This window comes from Argiope bruennichi, chromosome 8 (assembly GCF_947563725.1).
Source record: "Argiope bruennichi chromosome 8, qqArgBrue1.1, whole genome shotgun sequence".
NCBI classification, from domain to species: Eukaryota; Metazoa; Arthropoda; class Arachnida; order Araneae; family Araneidae; genus Argiope; species Argiope bruennichi.
Window position 1 is genome coordinate 66,880,671 of NC_079158.1, and position 22,648 is coordinate 66,903,318.

The window sequence follows — 22,648 nt, forward strand, 5'->3', positions numbered from 1 at the left end:
CAAAGGATTCTCTGTGCCCAGAATTCCCTGTCTGTAGCAGGAGCTAGTCTTTAACTGTGCCTTTTACTTTGTCATTCGAGTTGAAGCGTTTCCCTTTGAGATGTTTTAGTGAATTAAATGGATGGAAGTCACAGGGTGATATGTCTTGACTGTAGGACGGATCCTGATGTTGCTCCCTCTTGAACTTGGTCATTACACTTTAGAGATGTGGGAATGAGCATAATCGTGGACCAGAATCGCTCCTTCCGTGAACATTCCAAATCGTTTGCTCTTGATGAAATTGCGTACGCTGCAGAGTATCTCACAGTACACGTCACTGTTAGCCCTTTTCAGTGCTCTAGGAATTCGATGAATATCGGGCCTCAGACGTCGAAAAAGAATTTCGACGAAGGAATTTCACTTCTGCTTTTCTTTTGCATTTATACACTTTTTTTATTTGCACGTGCAATAATTCGTAGCGAATTGATTCCATTACATTCATATTTTTCTTTCTTATCAAATAACAAAATAAAATTTTAGATAAATGCTTTCCATGCAAATAATTTAATTATCAAGAAAAAAAACAATATTTCGTGCAAATAAGTCAATTGTCAAAGTCTGCCTGGTTCATATAAATAGCAATTTACAACGTTTCATAAGTTGATAACTTACATTTCAGACATTACAAATAAACAGATTGAAAATAGAACTTTTAGAATCAACACGGAAAGGGGTAGTTCTATTTCATAATTCTGAGTAGTGGTCGGATGACGAGGATAAAATACTTAATAAAGTACCTAAGACAACACCTTTTCTTCGAACTTCCTCACTGTTGGGAAGATAATTGACTCTAGATGAATTCAGCATGCACTTGTATCTTCTTATAAGTGACAGATTTATAGTAGAAACTCTCCTGTCCAAAAGTAAAGATACTGCCACAAACTTTCCATGGATTATTAGAAATTCTAAAAACAATGAGAAAACTTTCTTAAGACTTCTATATTTGCTAGAAACATTTTACAGAAATAAAATAAATATTATTTTGCTGATTATTTTTTTCTATCAAACTGTCCTACTTTCATAAAATTTATTTAACTTTTAATAATTCTTTTATTCTTTTATTTTTCCCTGCTAATATTTGTATTAACACTACAATTGTATATTTTTTGTAACAAAATCTTCCTTTCTTACAACTCTTTAACTGTTGGAATACTATATATATATATATGAATCCGGACAATTTCCATTAATACTAACTAGAAGTGAAATACGAGAACTGCAGTTTTTTGTCATTTGGATGACACGTTCATTCCCCTTAATCGAAAAGAAGGAAAAAAGAATTTTTTTCGTAAAAAGTATAAGCTGGAAAAGCTCAGTCCATCTCATCTCCACTTTCTCATTACAAATCTAAATACCGATTCGTAATAACTTTTTTCTGGCATTACTCTAAGGCACAATAAAATAATTTATTTTCTTGTTTAGATGGGGAAAAAAGGTTCGTATCATTATCCGTGAATATTTTGACAATCATATTTAACCAAAAGAACGTAGAACTAATTCTTTTGGCCTTACAGCTTCTAGTATTCTGTGTTGCCACTGAAGCTAATTTTATATTAATGATTTAATTATTGACGTCTGTCGTCAAAAAAAGGCAGAATAATTTTGTGGTTCGTTAGACCTTTGGAATCCAAAAGCAAGCAATTCAGCCTTAAAAAAAAGGGTTGTAAAAACCATTGTTCTTATTTTTCTCTTAACTTTTTACATATTATTTGGCTCTATAACCTTTCATTAGATACATTATTTTGAGGAAACAAAACCTTTTTTATTTGAGTCTATTTACATTTATGGGCCTTTAGGTATCATTTCTAACAAGGAGTTTCTACAGCTTTACAGAAAAAAAAAATTATCTCGTTTTTTCTTTCTAAAAAGGAACATTTTGTATGAAAGTATAGTTACTTAAACCAAGATGTCCGGAATAATATATATTGTTGGTTAAAATAAATATTTGATCAATGTGATGAAACTTTTGCTGTCAAAAGCTATTCTGTTCACACAAAAAGTTTCAGAAAATAGAAGATTGTTTTATTTCTTCCGAACTTAATATAATTTCTAGTCTTTCTTCTTTATTTTGTATGCCATTTAATAATTGTATTGTTCAACACTTATTTTTGCTAAGTAATGAAATGATATATTAATGCTTTGAAGTTCAAAAAATATTGCACAAGTTAATAAATAGATTAGAACCTTGATTGTCTAAACTGAGCGGGAATATAACTATCTAGGATAATCAATATTTTTATTAATACAGATTAAATTTTAAAGCGCAATTTTTCTTCTTCCGATGAGGTTTTTCAAGAATATTTATTTAAATTGTAGAAATAAGTCTCCGCATTTTAACTCTTAAACAGTTTTTTTTATTTGTTATCAAACTTCTTAGTTGCCATTTTTTAAATATTAATGAGTTTTTGAGATGTTCAATGATAAGATTCTTAAATGCTTCTGATTATCATTACCTTCTTTGCATTTTCCACTGAAAAAAATATTAAAAACATACGATTTCACTGCTGAACTGTTTGCAATACAACTTTTGCTTTTTTTATTATTTGTCCCCTCTAGATAAGTAGTTCTTGAGTTATAAAAAATCCTGAAGTCTTTTTAAATCGTATCATAAAAAATAGACTCGAACAATTTTTGGAAAGCTTCGGTTCCCATATTAAAAAGATGGAAAAAAAAACAGTTTGATTTTCTTGGTACAGGTTTGGTTCATAGAACCCTTAATTTCAGAGAATCTTCCATAATTTAAAAATATTCACTTGAAAAATAGTTGCAATTGGTAGCTTTGACATCAATATAAGCTCTTCTTTAGAACTCTGTAGAATTAAAGAATTATAGTTATTTTGTTTTTGTGTCAATACATATACTATTGAAAAATTAGAAAATTTGTATTTTTATATATTCCCTCAATCAAATTATTCATATTTTAATAAATATTTTTGGAAAGCTAGTATTTTAAACAAAAAAATAAATAAATAAATAAAGGTTTCACTCCAAAAGTTGACTGAATTATGAATCTGCTATTATTAATGAATAGGCCAATCAACGGCAGAATCTATAAAACATTTGATCTGATTGGTAGTCACTATTAAAGTGATCTAAAATATTTATATTTCAACTCCCATTACTCGGTCTATTTTAGTCACAAAAGAGAAGAATTTTTTTTGAAATTAGTGTCAAAATATTTTTTTAAATATGAGTAATAGGGCCGAAGTGCTGAATAAAAGTGAGTTGAAATTTGAAATAACATTTGAAATGAAATTTTGTATGACATTTGAAAAACATTAAATTTTTACATCAATTAGAGCATTTTTCCAATTTGAAATATTTGTCAGTCTCTAGTGATTGAGAAATTAATTATAGGATTATTATCAAAGAAGATGCCTCGTACAAAACAATTTGTAAAGTGTTCATGTATCAAAACAAATCTGTTGCTTTATTCGTAAATGATTTTTGGTGAGTTTGGAATTAAATTTGTGCCGATTTCATTTTTTCTCAGATAAAACCTGAATTTTGAATTTACAATTTATTAATTTAAAATATTTAAAAATTTGTAATTCAGTTTTAGAAAAATCAACTAATTCTTAGTGATTTTCGATTTGCGGGAGCTTGAATCCTAATTTGCAATTTCAATAAAAACTAATATAAACCCCCGACGTCCTGGCCTAAGGGTAACGCGTCTTCCCCATGATCTGGGCGTCCCGGGTTTCGAAACCTGGTTCAGGCATGGTTGTTCTTTATCCTGTGGTCTATCTGTGAGGTGTTTGAAGGAGCCTCCCTGTAAAAAGGGGGTGTGCAAGCGAGTGTGTAGTATCATCTTCATATGAGCTAGAAGTCAGACTTCTGCCCTCGGGTGCTGAGGGGTCTTTACCCTCAGAAGTTACTGTACCCCTCTTTACGCTATAACGCGGATACGATATCATCATCAGTGATATAAATCATATATTTTAATTATTTTATGGAAAAAATGAACTACCAATTTTGAATCATAGAAACTAGTCAGGACGATTGCTTAAAACAATATGCAATTGGCAACGATAGCGAGAATGAAAAAAACAATTTAAATCTCTATAAGTAATTTGTTATCTATTATGTAATAGATTATATAAATCAATATAAAAAAATAACATTTTTTTAAATCATATACTGATAAATTAAAATAATATATCAGTTTATACATAATGCTTTAACATTTAGTATCGAGAGACGCATCAAATTTTTCCAAAATAACATAAATCATATTTTTTTAAAAAAAAATGTCGGGAAATTTCAGACTAAGTAGAAATGTTTTTCTATTTAATTATTTAATTAGTATATAATGCCATAAAGTATCCAGGCTATACTATTATATTAGCCGGCGTCTCGGCTTAGGGGTAGCACGTCTTCTCGTCATTTGGGCGTCCTGGGTTCGAGTCTCGGTTCGGATATAGTTGTTCTTCATCTGTTCTATCTGTGAGATGTGTGAATGTACCCCCCTGTAAAAAGGGGTTGTGCAAGCGAATGTGATGCGTGAGTAGCTAAGACGTACTCTTGGCACTACTGAAACAAGAGATGCTCCCTTGGCTTAAAATCGCTGACTTCGCCATTCAGCTTGTCTATGGCAAGTGCCATTAGAAACAAAAACAACAACACTATTATATTAAGGTTTCGAATGAATTTGTTTTATTATTATAGCGTTGAATTATAGAATACTGTCATAGCCTATAAAAACAAATAACTTTGATTTGAAAATATTTGAGTTTATTCACTAATATTTCAAATAAATAACGATTAAAAAAAGACATATGAATTAATATAAATTTAGTATAATGACACTGCAGACAGTCATTCAGTGTAATGACACTCAAGACAAATGAATCGGTATAAGTTTAAAAACATTTTTTTTTTTTTTTTTTTTTTTTTGCGAATTTTGTTATGTATGGAGAATACCAGACCAAGAAAAACAATCTTAAATTATTTTAAATTTTCTCTGAGCAGATGCGCATATTCGGAAACAGCAAGCCTTTCATCTTACAAATGCCCTTTCCTTAAACGGCATCCACATTAATGTCTTTGTATGTTCTAAAAATAGACCTCATCTGATAATCCTTCCTTTGGACCAGATACTTGAATCAGATAACAAACAGCAAAAGTACCGAAATCCGTTCTTGGAGTGCTCAAAGAGACGATTGCTTGTCAGCAAAATTACGAGCCTCGATCAATGTATGAATAGAAGGAAAAATGAAAGATTCTCCTTTCATATCTTTCCCAGTTACTGTTGCTGCAAGAAGAATGAGTTGCAACTTCGCTTCAGAGACCATCAACTCCTGATATTTTGATTCGAACATTAGGACAATCGATTTTTATGAATGCTCATTTCTTGATTGCTTCATCAGTGAATCGTTATCGAACTATTATAATCGATTTGTTCTGTCAGTGAGTTAGTAATGTAATCTAGAAGAGCGTTGAATGTTTGTTTTTGTTATCACTTTTTATCTACTTTATTAGAGTGTGGCCAAAAAAAGCAAAGCATTAGCAAAGCTTTTTTAACAGTAATTTTATTGCAACTTTTTTCTTCTAGACGAAATTGCGCAGTTTGCATTTATTTGCGCAGCTTTCGAATTGCGTGCGTAAAAAACATTCTTTTCGTGCTACACGAAATTCTAATTAACATGAAAGGAAGAAAGAAAATATTGATGCAGCATAATTTGTAACTTCTAATCTATCAAGAATGATCTAAAATAGTTACTGTAAACATTAAACTGACAGCAGTTATTTATTCAAACATTTTTAACTCCGCTGGCTATCTAATAAAATTAATTCTAATTAAATATGATTTTAATAATTTTTAATATAAAAAACTAAATATTTTAATTAAAATTAAAATATCTAAACAAAGATTAGTATCTATATATTTAAAATAAATGACAAAACCAACGGAACAATCTCCAAGCCATTGCTCAAATTTTGTCATTTTGTTTTTATTTTATATTAAAATTTGTAACCCTGAGATGTGGCATCAATGATTACCTGCCCTCCCCATAGACACGCCAACTTTCATTTTTTTAGAGAATTCTCAATAACAATTTTTCTGCATATTCTCTAAGGAAAAAATATTACAGAATCAATCAGCCATAATCATTACTTCTATTTTGTTAATCTTTGAAAAAATGTCGTGAATGGTGTCTTGCTTAACACTTTCCACCTTGGAAAGGAATCTTAAAAGCACTACATCATTGTAGATTCTCTATAAGTGGAAACCACTACAGGGTTTCCCTTTTATAACAAGTAGACGGATTTCGCCAATTAATTTCATCACTTTGAGCTCAAAGCTTACCAATCAGAGTATTCTCTGCTTATTGTGTAAGTCTAATTCAAAACAGTTCTTTCTTTTGTTGTGATAAAATGTAGCTCATCAAAATAGGTTGCCATGATAAAATTAATACTGTTAATATGGTGGATGAATAGCTGGTTACTCTGAATATTTTGCAAAACTTTTTATAGCCAATGACAGTAGACTTAATATTTAAAAAAAAACATTCTACTAAAAAGTCCTTTTGTACTGCAGAGTAAAAAAACGTAAGTAAAACATTGCGAGTTTTAGAGTACATTCCAAAAACTTCGAAAATTTGGCACTGAGTTCCAATAGGCAATATCGGAGTAAATCTTTCCCAGGTTCGGTTCGGTTCGGCAGCTTGGGTGTTTTAAGAGTGAAAACCCAACATTTCATTGAATAATTTGTGAATTGAATTAAAGAATATATTTTCTGTCAAATGTATCCTTTTGTTTCTATGGATCGTACGTTCTCATTAACAATATATATAGTGTCTATAAAGATTGTCCTATACCTTGAACGAGAATCCAAAACTAAAAGATTAATTATCTAAAAAACGAATATAGAAATAAGATATTCAGAACTTATTTTAGTTAAAAATTGATTAATAGATGAATTACGATCATGCTGGGAAAAAAATCTTATATCCGTTGATAACTCAAATTAACAGCTCGGAGTAAAGTTATATCGTCATCGGATGTTAAATAAGACAAATATTTTCCTAAAATACTTGCATGCATTCAGTGAATCACTCGCATCCCAGTTTTAAAAATCCTGCATGCTTGCAACATTCTAATAGAGACATGCAAATTTCCTTTTCCTAAGTCGACATTTGTTTAAAAAAAATCCTTATCAAAATCTCATTGTAAAATCAATGACGGGAAAAGTTTTGGTCTCTTTTGCTCTTGTGTCACGATGCAGCCTGGCGTATCTCTTACTCTCTTACCGCTTTTTATCTGTATAAATTATGCCTCTAGTGGTGAAGTTTTAAAATTTCAAAAGTTTCTACTATTTGGAAACGCAACTGCTAATATATATATATATATATATATATATATATATATATATATATATATATATATATATATATATATATATATATATATATATACTCTATTCTTAAAATTCAAATTATTTTGTAATTTTTTTTTTTCAGAATTTATGTACTACCGGATGAAAGAAGGTATATTCAATCCAAGATGAAAAAGAAGACTTGCAACCCAAAATTTGAAGAAAACTTTATTTTTCAGGTAAAATTCTCAAAAATTATAGTTATTTGAATTACTTTTCTTCTAATGCTTTTTGATGGAATCCAAAGTAAATCGCTTTTCCGCTTAAGCAGTAAGATAAAGCATTTCCTGCCTTCTGATTTCAAATACTAATAATAGAATTTTAAAGACCTTATTTCGGATGCAATTTACTTAATCTCTTTTCACGAATGATTTGATTTCCTTTTCTTTAAGGAAATTTTCATTTCATTATATTCGAAATAAACTAGTGCCATTTATTTTCTTACGGAGATTGGATAAAATAATCATTTTCTGAAACTTAATCTTCAATTGTAAGTTATTTCTCAGTTCCAATTTCTTTAATGCAACCCGATTTAAAAGACATTTTTCTTTAAAAAAATTTTGTTGATCATTTTGCATTAGATATTTTAGTCATTTATATTTCATTTTAGAACATGGCAACTTTTTCGTTCAAATACGCTCTGCGCTTCACTATGTATTACAATAAAATGAAAAGGAATACATTCACATTCTGATGAAACAGCTATTTTTTTTTTCATTGTTAAATAACGCTTGCCAAATAAGATTATCTCATTATTAAAAGTATTGCTTTTATTTGGTTGATTAATTCTTTATAAGTGAGACTACACAAAACTAATTAACATGTTTCGAACTGACAATACTTTCTTTGCAACATTACATTCGTCAAATGGGTGTAAAAAAAGAATTTCGGCTTAACAAATAAAAATAGTTTTGGTGAAGGCAAAAAGAGAAACAAAATACCATATTAAAACATTCCCTACAATGTAATTTTATTCTCTGCGTGAGTGATTTCGCTCACAATTCCGAGAGAATAAAAATCTGAGATTTTTTTTGAACGATCGTTAAATTATTTAACCACATGTTTCCTTTACTATGTCAGATTCGTAACAGGGAACTATTTAAAAAAGAAAAGATAGAACAATTTGCTGGATGTACTACGTATCTGTAATTTTTAAATGCAAAATTAAAGTAGATAAAAGAAAAAAAAATTATCTTCATTTCTGAATATAATTTAGTGATTTAATGGACATAATTACGAAATGTTTTATTCATATATATTTCATAGATATCAATGCACATTTTTCCATCTTAACCCCTATCCTAAAATAGAATCTGCCGCGTTACATGCTGCCAAATATGCGCATGTGCTTGATGCTAGACATTTACGTCACATGTCTGCTATATGATTGAAGATCTTTCCGAGCTGTTGCTAACCTTCCTTCATGTTCTTAGCTAATTATTTTCTGTAATGTCTTCGTGTGTTTGTTAATTACATAAATAAAAGCTTTTGATATTTTGCAATATTCGCTGCGCAAATCTCCTACAGTATTTGCATAATAGAATCAATTTTACGAAATGCAAATGTCACGAAATTTTTTTTAAAAAAAAGAAAATTAATAACCGCTTGGGGATTGTAGATCATTAGCTTTTCAGTATAAACTGCATGAAAAGAAATATTTTTTATAATTGAAACAATATAATATAATTTGAAATAATATATTATACAGTATTTTTGAAAGTATTTCAATCTCTATGGATAGAAATATTTAAATGAATAAATTTTATGTATTTATATCCATATAGAATCTTTTTTATTTCAAATCGTGTACTAAATATATTCTCTGGATCGATATGTCTAAATGTACAGACCGAGTTTTCTAAGAAATCTTACCAAAACCACTTAATTAAAATTGAAAGTAAGTATAAAAGATAAGAATAAAAGATTTTAATTTTATTTTTTATTAAGAGTGAATTTAGTATTATTGAATTTTAGCGTTGAGTCAAGTTATTAATTTAATATTATGTATTGATGTTGAAGATATGAATTTTAATATTAATTGTTTTTTTCTCAATTCTATCTAGTTAAATGACAACTTTGCTTTCGGGAATTTGCTGTCTTAGTGATTTAATTGAGAATTCTTAGAATATTTGAGATCTTTGTAGATTGTGTTATTTTTAAATGGAAATGCCTTTGAATTTTGTCGTGTAAAGATCATTGTATGGGATAATTCATTTCGCATGTTTTGAATTATTAATGTTTTAATCTTTTTTTGAGTAAACAATAATTCCATTTCTGTATGAGACAAGGGCAGAGGTTAAATAGAAGAGATAAATGTTAGAATTGATTGAAGATATGAATTTTAAATTTGATTTTAGGTATAAAATTAAGAATTGATTGAAGTTATGAATTTTAGATTTGATTGCAGATAGGAATTTTAAATTTGATTGTAGGTCTGAATTTTAGTATTGATTAAATATATGAATTTTAAATTTGATAATAGATATGAATTTTTGTATTGATTGAAGATATGAATTTTAAATTTGATTGTAGGTCTGAATTTTAGTATTGTTTAAAAATATGAGTTTTATTATTGTTTAAAAATTTAGTATTGTTTAAAAATATGAGTTTTAAATTTGATTATAGGTATGAATTTTAGCATTGATAAATATATATAAAATATGGAAAGAAATATAGACATAAAGTTGTATATTTTCACTAAAATGGTTAACTAATAGTGCTTACAGAAACAAAATTAAATGTAAAGGAATTGTGCATCTGAGAAAATGTTGGAAACATTTTTTTCAATTTATTCATAGATACCACTGGAGCAACATTAACAGCAACTAAAATTTTTGAGTATCATATTAAGTAATTTTTATAAAATGCTTAGTTTGCAGCTCATATGATTTCTTAATTAATCATAGAATCTTTTAATTGTCTCATGTGTATTTGATGCTATATTTTTTCTCCTTATGTATATTTGATATCGTTTCCCCTAATTTTTTTACATACTTTACATTTTGTTGTAGCTGTGAAAAAAGACGAAATACTTTTAAAAAATGTTTCCTTTTTTTGTTGCTTTTTTTCTTTATTTTTAAAATTGCGACATGCAAATGGAAGTAAATTCTGTAGGAATTTTGTGCTACACTTTTGTTATGATCTTCTAAAAAATAATATAACGAAACAAAGGTAAAAAATAATTATTTGGTTTAAACTGAATTTTTCCTAGTTATTGACCGCTTTCGGCGGCCAATATTTTTTCCACCAAGATTAATGGCGTTTTGAGCAGTAAACGATTAATATGGAATGGATTTTTTTTAAAATTTCAACATGTTCTGAAATTCCGTTTCCTTCTTTAAATCGTCCTCTTTTTTAGCATAGTTAAATTGATTTCAGATTATGATTTTTTTAAACACAATTTAAAAGAAAAGTATTTTTTTTTTATCGTTTATAACTATGAGGAATATATTTTTGCATAGTTTCGCTATGATTTAAAATGTTTCAGAAAATTAAGAGTTGGGCCAGAACTAGAAAATATTTGTAAAAACAATTCTTTGAAGAGTAAAAAGTAACTAAGAAATGGTGCAGTCTTAAAATAAAGAAAGTTTCTTGATTTCTTCGTCTTTGAAAATTTGTAAACACATTTAGATTTATAAAATTACGTCGGTTTTAGAGAAAGTGGTACTAATTATGAATTTGTGAAAGCAATTACAAAACTTCTTCAAAAATTCTTATATTTTCAGAAGAGCAAATTTATTCTTGGAATGGAAAATTCATCAACATTTCTTTCAAAATAATAAAGAAAATTTATTTATTTCTATAGTCAGAATGACCATATACTTTAGAGTTCATTATTTAATGAATACGTATTTACTCATGGCGTTACAGAATATCTTTCTGTAAAGATATTGTAATTTACATTTAAAGATACAAAATTTCGAGGAACTTCGATGTATATTAATTAGATTGCTCAAATTAAAAATAGGGTACAGGTGCAAAAGTTCAATTTTTTGGCGATTTCTTGCCAAATGGATAATAGTCATTATTGCTGATTTAATTTTAACATGGTTGGCACACATTTTTGGCTGGCATGGTGACAAACCGTACCATGCTCCTATCGATGTAATGATATCTTTTAATCTAATTCAAATCCTGAACATTTTTCTGAGATTTTTATCTTAAATTAGCCCACATTTTATTCTAAAATATTTTCTTATTACCTGATCCAAATCCCACTTTTTGTTTACATTTATTTATTTCTAACACTCGCTCTAACAAGTTGATGACCATTGCACATCTCATGCTCCGAGAAAAGAGATAAAAAATACCCATGGCATTTTTGTAAAGATACCTAAGATTCCCTTTCATAAATCGACATATATCATATAAATCCCTAAAAGAATTCCTTGGTAAACGCATCAAGGGAAAATATTTTCGAACTTTGCTCTTATGTACAAGGTAAACAAATTATTTTCTTGCATTACAAATGCTTCTAAGTCTAAATTATGCAATCCAGAGAAAATATAAATTGAAATTTATTCCAAAAGTATCTTTTCGACCACGCATCGACAAAATTATATTAAATGTAAATGGCACACAAATCGTTCTTATTACTCATTGTTGAATGGCAACAGTCAAATGTAAATAAACCATCGTACGAATTTTGGATTGATTCAATGAATGTTTTTACGGGTGCATTTAATTCAATGTTTCTGCTAGGTAATTAACAGAAGTACTTAATATTATTAAAAATGTTGTGGATTTGCTGTGTCACCGAAAAAAATCTATTTATTCAGAGGAAAAAAACATAAAAGAATTTAAAAATATGGGTTTGAAATCGAAAATTTAATTAAACGCCAAAATAGGCTTAACCGTCACCTGATGGGTAATCGCTATGAGATAACAAAAGAAATGGATGATCTCATATTCCAAAACAATTATGATACAAAAATGGTCGTTGTATTATTTTAAGACACAAAAAATTATTTTTTAATAATATCAATTTCATTTCCACATACTTTTGTCCTTATTTAATATTATTTTTAATTTAATTTCTTACAAATGTTTTTAAATGTAAAGATAGAATTTAGTCTCACCCATTGAAACATTTAAATGTGTGCTGTTGTCAGTTGTTAACTCCTTAGTAGGATTTAAACTTCACTTTTATTTCTTAATATATACAAATTTTAATTTCCAGTAAGTTGATTCAATTCATTTCCTTTTTTCAAGTCTTATAAAATATCAAGGTGAATTTTAAGAATGAAACAATGATACTCATATTAATCATTTAACAATTTAAAAAGTCAATGGTCTGGACGAGCAAGCTGGTCCCCAAAGGCGGCTAGCTAAGAATAATTGTTTTTCCTAAACATCCAAAGTACATCTCAGTGTTATGAGTTTAAATATTGCGATAAATGTGTTTGCAATGCATTATAACTAATGTTAACATTTTTATTTTTAATTTTCATTTTTATAAATAAGAAACGTTTTATAAACGCAAATTATGATTTGATCAAAAAAAAATTTTTTGTCAAATTCCTTTTTTCTTATCTTTATATACATTAAAAAAGGAAGAAAGCAAAGTAGAATAAAAATTTGAATTTGAATTTATTTTTGCTAATGTAGATTTTTCAAGTCTTTTGAATTTAAAACTTTATACACAATATGGGTCAGCAGTCTCGATTTCAGGCGAAAAAGTATTCAGGAATCTTGTATGAATCCTTTTTATTAGATGTTATGTATAGAAATATTAATAAAAATGGAGAAAAAATCATTATTTATGAAAATTGTTCAAAATACATGAGATTATATAAATACTTTTGAATATCATGTAAATGCAATCATCTTTTTTTTTATTTAAGAAATTTAATTTTCAAATTCCTATCTTTTTAGTAGAAACTAAATTAACACATTTCATTCTTTTCTTTTCCAATTATATTTCAATAACATTCCACTGAAATAAGCATTACTTTGCATTCAATAATATAAAAAATAAATTTTCTATTTTTTGGAATGTAAATTCTTTTCAAAATATATGTATTGAAGTTAATTATAAAAACTGAATTTAATTTTCGAAAGACTTCTTCTAAGCTTATTTTAAATATTATACTAATTTATGAAATAATTGAGAAAATATATATAATTTTAAGAGTATGAGGCTGACGAAAACAATTCGAAAAGTTTCCTCCAATTTCCAATAAAAATGGAAGCTATCACAAAAAGAAAGAAAGTGGTAATGCATGATTTCTTCTTCATCTAAAAATAACTGTCATCGTTATAGGATGATTCCCTGCAGTTCCGGTACTGTAAAATAAATGCCTTTTCCTTTTTAACAATGTTCTTAAGGAGTCTAATCTTCAAAGAAATTCAGAAACAGTGACACCGAACTACTTAAATTACAGAAGCATTCTAAAAGAATGTATTTCTTTCCCTTCATATTTTTATTCAGTGGAAAAAGAACGAAAATTGACACTAGAAAAGAAATCTTTTTTCCTCTGAGGACAGTAACGAAAATATCCCACAATTTTTCTTGCGGAAAAAAAGAATGTACAATTTTTCTTGCGGAAAAAAAAGAATATTGTTTGAAACAGTATCAGAGCATAAAGAGTTCGAGATATTTTTTTTTCAATCAGAATATCTGAGAATAACATTGGTATTACACTAGGAATATTTCATAGTTTTATTTGTGGAGGCAGATAAATATGTGTGTGACCTGAAAATGAAAAGGAAATATTAGTAATTTTTTTTTAACTGTTTTTCCGGAAATATGATTTGGAGTGTGTTTTTTTACTGTCAAACATTTTCTTCTTTGACTGAATATAAATCAGTGTTACATAGAAATAGGAAAAATGCAAAAGTGAAATGTTGGAAAAGGAAACAAGATTTCGATGTTTTGATGTCACGATGACAAATTCGTGTTTGGATTTTAAAAGAAAATTTCTCGACGTAACGCAGAAAATGCTAGATTCAAAACAGCAAATTTTCCGAACAACATTTCAAAAGTAAATTGAAGTGTGTCAAACCTTTTGCGTCTTCAATATCTGTTTGTAAAAAAGAAAGAAACTAAAATTCTCGTCAAAGTCCTTAAGACACTCTATATTCTAAATTTAACTTTAAAATATGAAACCATATTTCGATCACCTGCTAGAAAGTAAATCTATAAAAATATTTTTTCCATTATACTTTTTCTAAAATACTTGTATTTTAAAAGCAAACATGTTGCTATGTATTAATCTATCTATACTTATATAAAGCTCAATGTGTGTGTGTCCATTTGACCTACAGCTACCAAATTTGGTACGTGTATACCTTGTAGGTCGGGAATGTGCACCTGGGGTCCCTTTTTTTAAAAATTTTAATTATTAATTAAAAACTAACTTTCCCTCCAAAAATCTTTTCATTTTCCCTTAACATATTTTAGGCCGATTATTTCAAACGATTCTTTTTATTTTCTTAATGTTTTATGCATTTAAAATTAAACGTTGTTAATAAATGGATCTTTCAGATTCATTCTGAAGTACTTCTGAATTAAAATAAAACAGAATAAAGGAAATTAAAAATTTCAAATCTGCATAGCGTTACCCCAACTGGCGTAGAAACATTCACGCATTTGCGTTACCATAACTGGCGTTGAAAATTCATGCATGCGCATTGTGTTCTGATTGTTTGCATCTATTTTCAACGGAAACGGACTTACTTTTAGTTAGTTGTATGCTTTTGTAATTAAACTGTATTTATGTTAGATTAAGTTCATCGTTTTTTAAGTACTTTTTTTTACCTGTTTTCGACCGATTATTTTAAACGATTCTGTCTATTTTCTTAGTATTTGATGCATTTAAAATTAAACATTGTTAATTAATAGACCTGTTCATGATGAGTCTGAGAAAATTTTGTTGACAAATTCTTGAGATATTACATAAATTAAGAAAGTTATTCTTTAGTGCCCATAAGGTTTAAATGCTCAGTGACTCTGTTTTCAGTAATCATATTAACAAAAAAAATGATTTGTTTCATTAAAAAATATTATTATATTAATTGTAGATTCATCCTTTCCACTTTAATTTAAAGCATAAATTCTACGGGAGCTAACAGAAAATGAGAGAGATACAGATTACGTTATAACTGAAGGCCTTTATAATATTATGAGTGAATTGAAATTTTAAAATATTTTAATAAAGAAGCTATGAAAGTAGGAATTACATAAAATATTTAATTATTAACATTTTAACGAGCATTAAGATTGGCGAACCGGCTGGTCGCCAAAGGCGGCTAGTTTATTTATAAAGATTTATTTTCGATATAGCAATCAAAGCTTACACTAAGCCAATGGGTCTCCCAAAAACTTTTTCGCATACTCTGTAATAAATTTGTCATGCCATAAAACGTCTTACATGGCATTGGCATACAATAGTTACGAAATATTAATTGTTGACAGGAATTTAGCATTTTTACTGAATCTATCGTGTCATCCTTGGCAAGTAATTTGGCGATTAATCCCTGACATGCGTTAATATTGTCCAAAAATCGAATTTTATTTTAGACATGTTTTTTCTTAACCGATTGAAACCACACTTTGACACAAAACTGCACTTGTAGTCAGAAATTTTCATACCAAATTTGATATATTAAAGTCATTGCATTTTTTAACTATCCCGTTTACTTATTTCTGAAAGTACAGACAGACAACCCATTTTTGTATTTGGTTCAAATTTGGCAGGTGTTTACACTATAAATGTTAATTCTGCGTACTGAATCTTATATATCTAGCTCGCTCTGTTTAGTAATTATCCTGTTAACTTATATTCGAACAACCGGGCAGACGGACTTACTCTGAACAAATTTTACCTAAAATTTGATGGAAATCTGTAAATTTGGAGTAAAGACCATATACCAAATTTCAATAATCTAGCTCAAAAGCGTTTTTCAGTTATCTTTGTCACGAACGGATCACAAATATTTTATTTTATCACAAACGAATGGACATTCTGCAAAAATCTATTTTTGAAACTCAGAAGTCTAAAACGTAGAAGTTCGACCGAATCTCGAGTTCGAATTTCTTGGTGATTACTATATTTTCTCTATATTACGTATACGAGAAAATAAAAAAAGTCTTTAATAATGTCTTGCAACGCTTATAGGTATAAATCTAGTAGCTAAAACAATGAAAAGTGTACTTGTAAACTGCTTTAAAATATTTTGAAAGATTTATTTATATTAAAGATAAATTTTGCTGAAATGAAACTGCCACTGAAAAACTAATTTTTTTAAGTTTAAAATAGTTAAAAACAAAATTTGTGTATACAAAATTTGCGTATACATATATAATAATTTATCCATGGCGTGAGAAAAAAAAATCAGACTTTTATTTCGAGCGCATGTGGGAAATATTCAAACGAAATGTGAGATTTGGAACAGGAAATAAGAGAAAATTTTAGACTATAGTAACATGGACTAATTATTTAAGAAAAAATTAGAAATGAAGATTTAAATTAAATTAAACAGTATCATTATATATATATATATATATATATTATTATTATTATTAATAGTAATAATAATAGTATGATAAATCCGTTATTATTGATAATAATCGGTTAATAGAATAAATCGATTCATCGTTTTTACCAGCTATTAATGATAATAACCGATTAATCACATTAATTTTGACATAATGTATTGTTCCCGGACAAAAAATAGAAATGCAAGTTCAAAATTATAGGATCATATATACACAGACAGTCAGACAGACTCTTTGACATAATACTCAAAATTTTTGTTTAAAATGGTCAGTATTTATCAAAATCGTCATTAAATTTAGGAAACATCAATATTTATAAAAATTTCAAGATTCAGTTCTTCTATCATTACAACCACATTTATATTTACTACATATTCGCTAAAAATGTTAGACATTATTTGAAACAAATACATGAACGAAATGTCTATGTTGTTGAAAAGGGCCTCATACGAATTTAAAAATATAAAAACAAAGAAATAAATAATAAAATGATAAATAGATAATGAAATAGTTCATAAGAAAATTTAATAAGTTCAACGAACTTGAGATTAAAAAAAACAATAAATCCTCTACTTCTATATGTTTAAATTCTGGTTTGTCCAAAACATTGAAAATAGAAATTCAATAATCCCACTTCAGTTCATTGCTTTCATAAACGAACAGTTTTCGAATTCTTTTATGAATTCTGATAGAATACCTTTATTCCTAATTATTGTACTACATTTTTCATAAAAGAATGAAACAAGCAGGGTCTCGAATGCCTACATTATTTGAAATCAAAATGTTTTTAATCCTATTAAAACGCTCTATATAATGAAAATGAGTCTGTGACGAATACTTTCCATTTTAATTGAAGAATAATTACGAATACACATAAATTTCTATTTTAAAATAATAATCATAAGATCACTTTATTTGAATTGATTTTTTTAGCCATTTTTTATATGAAACACTGTCGAACTTCTTGTGATTAAAAATCCTCCTTTCCCATATTCTTTATTTTTTTATTTCATTTTAAAGCTATCTTCTCTTATTTCAATTTCACTGATTTTTTTTTACCCTGTTTACGTATGAAGACGTTTTAATTTTTCTTTAAATAAATCAGTATCTGAAGGTAAAATACTCTTAAAGAAAACGAACGTAATATTTTTTTTAATTTATTTCTTCATAACAGAAAACAAAAGAAGATATTTTAAAACAATTATTTTGGAATAGAAAAAGAAGTAATGAAAACATATTTTCTTCTCTAGAGGATATGTTTTTATATACACTTGGCTGATTACTTTGCCGCTTAAATATATATATATGATAAAAAATTGTCTTTTCGTTGAAAAAAATCAACGAAAATCATTATTTATTTTAGAGACTTTTCAAAATAATTTTAGATTTTCAAGAATAATGTAAAGAGCAGATTATATTAAAAATTATATTAAAAAAACAATACCTAGTTTAAGAAATATTTCAAACATTTAATCAAATTATTCAGTAAAAATTGAGGGGTGTTTTTATCCAAAATATGTAATGGTAAAAAATTTCATTATTTAATTATTTAGAAGTGTCTAAGTTTCAAAATATCTCTGTACTAAATTAAAAATATCTTATGCATGCTGAAGAACTGTATCATGATGAATTAGTATTTTAAAACATTTTGCTTAAGCCTTACGATTGAATTATACAGTATATTATAAATTTAAAAATAGTCAAATTTAAACATGCCAGGAATAAACTCAAAAGCTTTGAGGCATTTTACTATTTGTATGCCACCATATATATATTTTTATGCCGCCATATGTATTTGTATGCTATATTGTTTGCATGTCTATGGCGGATTGCTTTTTGCTCATCTGCAACTACAATAAAGTAATGGATATTCAAGTGATGATTGCAACGATCTATCCTTATCGCATACTATCTTTCCTTGATTTCTAGAACAAAATTTCCAAGGATTAAGCTTTTAATGTATAAAGCTTCCTTAGTTTGTCATAGAACATTTAACATCCAAAATAAAATATACTGCAAACCCGTATGCAATGCAGTCGAATGGATCTGTAATTTTTTTTTCTCTGCCATATTACTCTTATGGTAAGAAAGGGAGATTTGTAAGAGAATAATAACGAACCTTAGAGACAAAAATGTAAATTCTGGAAAATGCAAGAATTATGGCTTTATCTTTCTTAGGAAGTAAGATCTGAATATTTATGCATATTACTTTTTCTTAGCCGTGTTTCTTTTATGGTAAGAAAGGAAGATTTGAAAGCCAATAATCCCCGACCTCAGAGACAAAAATGAAGATACTGGAAATTGCAAGAATTATGGCCTTATCTCTCTTAAGAAATAAGCTCTGGATATTATTTTGGAGAATTCCTTATAAAAGCCATACCCTTTAGGAAAATATAAAAACTCGGGTGTGTTTTCTGAACACCAGATTGTTTCGCCCAGAGGTGCAAAATTTAGCACAACTTTACATTGGACGATGTAAATATTCAATTCGGACACTTTTTTAGTTGGAAACTTTAATTAGAATTTCGATTAATTCAAATTAGAATTAGAATTAAGATTTTGACATTTATCACAATAATTTCTAACTTTCAAAACTATTATTTAATGCAAATGGCTGTTACTTTTTTTTTAAATTCAGAAAATTCTTTTTCTTTAATATTGCTAATTTAACTGCCATGCATTTTTTTTTTTTTTTGTATTTTAATATTTTTTTTAAAAAAACTTTGCAAACTTTTCGAAAATGCATTTCATTGCTTCATTAATGGAAGATTCTGTTAATTATCTTTCAATTTATATAATCAGAAGAAAGATACAATTACATAATTGAAAAGATTCGTAATCACAACGCGCAGTTAGCAGATAGATTACCTGAACAGTTTTGCCTTTGACAGAATTTTATGTCATGGTTCCTGACGACGTCAAATGCATTTCTTAATGCAAAGCTAGGAAAAGCATTTGATGCATTGGAAAAACTATTAAAACTAAAATACTTTTATGTTTATCACAATTTAATTTGGATTTTTTTTTTTTTTTTTTTTTTTTGAAATGCATGAAATCTATAAAAATGTTGCAGAAAAGGATTATTTGAAATTGGAAACAACCAATATTCCGATTGCACCAGCTGGTCGGTAAATTCATCTAGTCTTTAATAAATAAAGTAGAACAAAACAAAAGGAAATACCTCAATATTCATAGGTATTTGGAAAACAATACTATTTCACATCATTCAGTTAAGATAAAAGGAAATGATTTAAGTATTACACAAATCAAAAGAACCTAAAACAAGAATGTTCTCAGTAATACTTATAATACCATCATTGAAAAAACATTTTTAGAACTTTTATAATGTATTTGAAAAAAAAAAAATAATCCTTTTATTTCACAAACTAAAAACCCACTTCTAAACGTTGGAAACAAGAGTTTTACATTGTCTAAAATAAAGAAATATGTAACAAAATAGAAAATGCTGTTTTTTCCTTTCTTTTTTTAAAAATAAATAAACACTAAAAAATGAGAACCAAAATTTCCGATTTTTTTTTCTGTTTACTGCGGAATATATTGTTTGTGGGGATTTACTGAGAATAGGATCTTTTGTCTTTGAGTATATTTATTTAGGTTTAGAATTTATCGTCAGATTGCCCTGTTTCTGCAACCGAAACAAATTTACCGAAATCTTCTTTGCAGGAAAGTATATATGAACATTTCTATAAAATATTTCTTAGGTAAAGAATTCAATGAATCAAGTGTTAGAGATAGCATTGTAAATCTTTTATTCTTTCATTCAAAACATATTCGTAGAAATACATCATATGTATAGAAATACATCAGCTCCAAAATTTGTACAAACCAAATTTATAGACTAATGACTCGATTCAAGCATGATAAAAGGCTTAGCACCTAAACAATTTTAGGAAATAATTAAAGTAAGATTTCTAATAATTTTATTTAATTTTGATGAACTTAATGAAGTACAATTTATTATTTTCTTGGTTCGAAAAGAAAGTGTTGTAATCGTCAAAAAAATTGAAACATGGAGACTTTTACGAATCTCCACGTTTAGAGCTCCCTGGACTTCAAAATACATTTTCAGAATTTTGTTTATCTATCTGTCTCTTTGTCTGTGAACAAGATTACTCAAAATTGCTTTGATCTAAGCGATGATATGACACACCGTTTACCAAAGACGTGTCTTTACACCAAATGTCTATCAAATTTTGAACGAAATCCCATTAACACGACAAACGTCGTGTTAATGGATGTTCGTTGCATTTCACATTTTGCTGCTTTTTTATGAGAGAAAGTCTATGGGAAGTTTCATTTACTTCGTAAATAGTTTCTTCAATGTAATCTAAGTAACAAACAGCATGTGGTGGAGTTGCTAGATTTCAGCAAACAAACCAGTCCATCTTTTTTTCCCCCCGAATTCTGTAGGACTTCTATTTCAGAAAATTTCGATTGATTTGAAATAGGAATTCATTTCATATTTTCTTTTTTAAAATGTCCCCTGAAATTTCTCCTGTAATGAACTTTTCTTATTATAATCTGCAAATCTTAAAATCTTCGAAAACTTCATTTTTTTCAATAATCTTTATCTAAGTGGTTCTTGTTGCAGATGCCGTCGAAAAACGCTGAGGATCGCATCGTGAAGGCGACAGTTTTGGACAGCGACCGCGGCAAGAGGTACAACGTCATCGGACATGCCCTCTTTCCCCTCAAAGAGATCGATCTCACCACCAACGAAATGTGCGTCCAGTGGAAAGACCTCATCAAGGACGTCGACACCGTGGTGAGTTGCTTGTCAAAAGGTCTTTTTAAAGGACCTGAAAAATTGTAATCTTTATTCAAAGTAGTGACATTGGTTTTTCACTATTCTTTATATCCAAGAACTCAAAGCTGAGTTGAGTTGTTTATAAGATTATTCTAAAAAATAGCCCTTACATTTTTCAAAAGTGCTTCAATAAATTAACTGTGATGCAATAATTTTCACTTTAATTATAATAGGTATTTTTCTTCTGATAGATTAATTATATAGATGCATATGACAGTTAACGCTTTACAGTGGAAGAGGGAGCAGTAGTTTCTGAGGGTAAAGACCCCTGAGCACCCGAAGGCAGAAGTCTGACATCTAGCTCATATGAAGATAACATTCACACACTAACTTGCACAACCCCTTTTTACAGGGGGGGGGGCTTATTCACATATCTCACAGATAGAACACAGGGGAGAGAACAACCATGCCCTCACCAGGACTCGAACCCGGAACGCCCAGATCACGATGAAGACGCACTACCCTTTCACAGGGAAGACGCACTAGGCCAAGACGCTGGCATGTGACCATTAAATTATAAATTAATATATAACAATAATTAAAAATATTTTATCTAATTAATACAAAAATAGAATATTTTAGACATTCTTTAGTACATCACAATTTAAATATTCCGATTCGTTTTGAGACATACTGAAAAATCTGAATGACTGGACCGCTCCGACAGCTTTAGCGGGAGCTGAGGTGGAGTCCTAAGGACCATTACTTCCCATGATACACTTCACATGGGAGTACGTGCCGTCATCGGTATTAGGTAGCCGATCCCGCATCATTTCTGTACCCTTCCGAGTGGCGAGAACCGTACCGGTGGCACCATACCGGAAGCTTCTCATCTTCATATCTGAAGTGCTCCCCGATGGAAGATTCTTTAGTGCATTATGTTATTTTCTAAAAAATAGTATGA

The 22,648-nt window shown here is 28.4% G+C and overlaps 1 protein-coding gene across 2 annotated transcripts in view; it reads left to right on the forward strand.

Moving 5' to 3' along the window:
• Window positions 1-22,648, forward strand: part of LOC129981237 (synaptotagmin-15-like) — a 358,403-nt gene that overhangs the window by 322,838 nt on the left and 12,917 nt on the right. For both annotated transcript variants that reach the window (XM_056091995.1, XM_056091996.1), the window contains exons 5-6: window positions 7,503-7,596; window positions 21,529-21,702. In XM_056091995.1, the coding sequence (XP_055947970.1) occupies window positions 7,503-7,596; window positions 21,529-21,702 (268 nt within the window). The remainder of the gene's footprint in view (window positions 1-7,502; window positions 7,597-21,528; window positions 21,703-22,648) is intronic.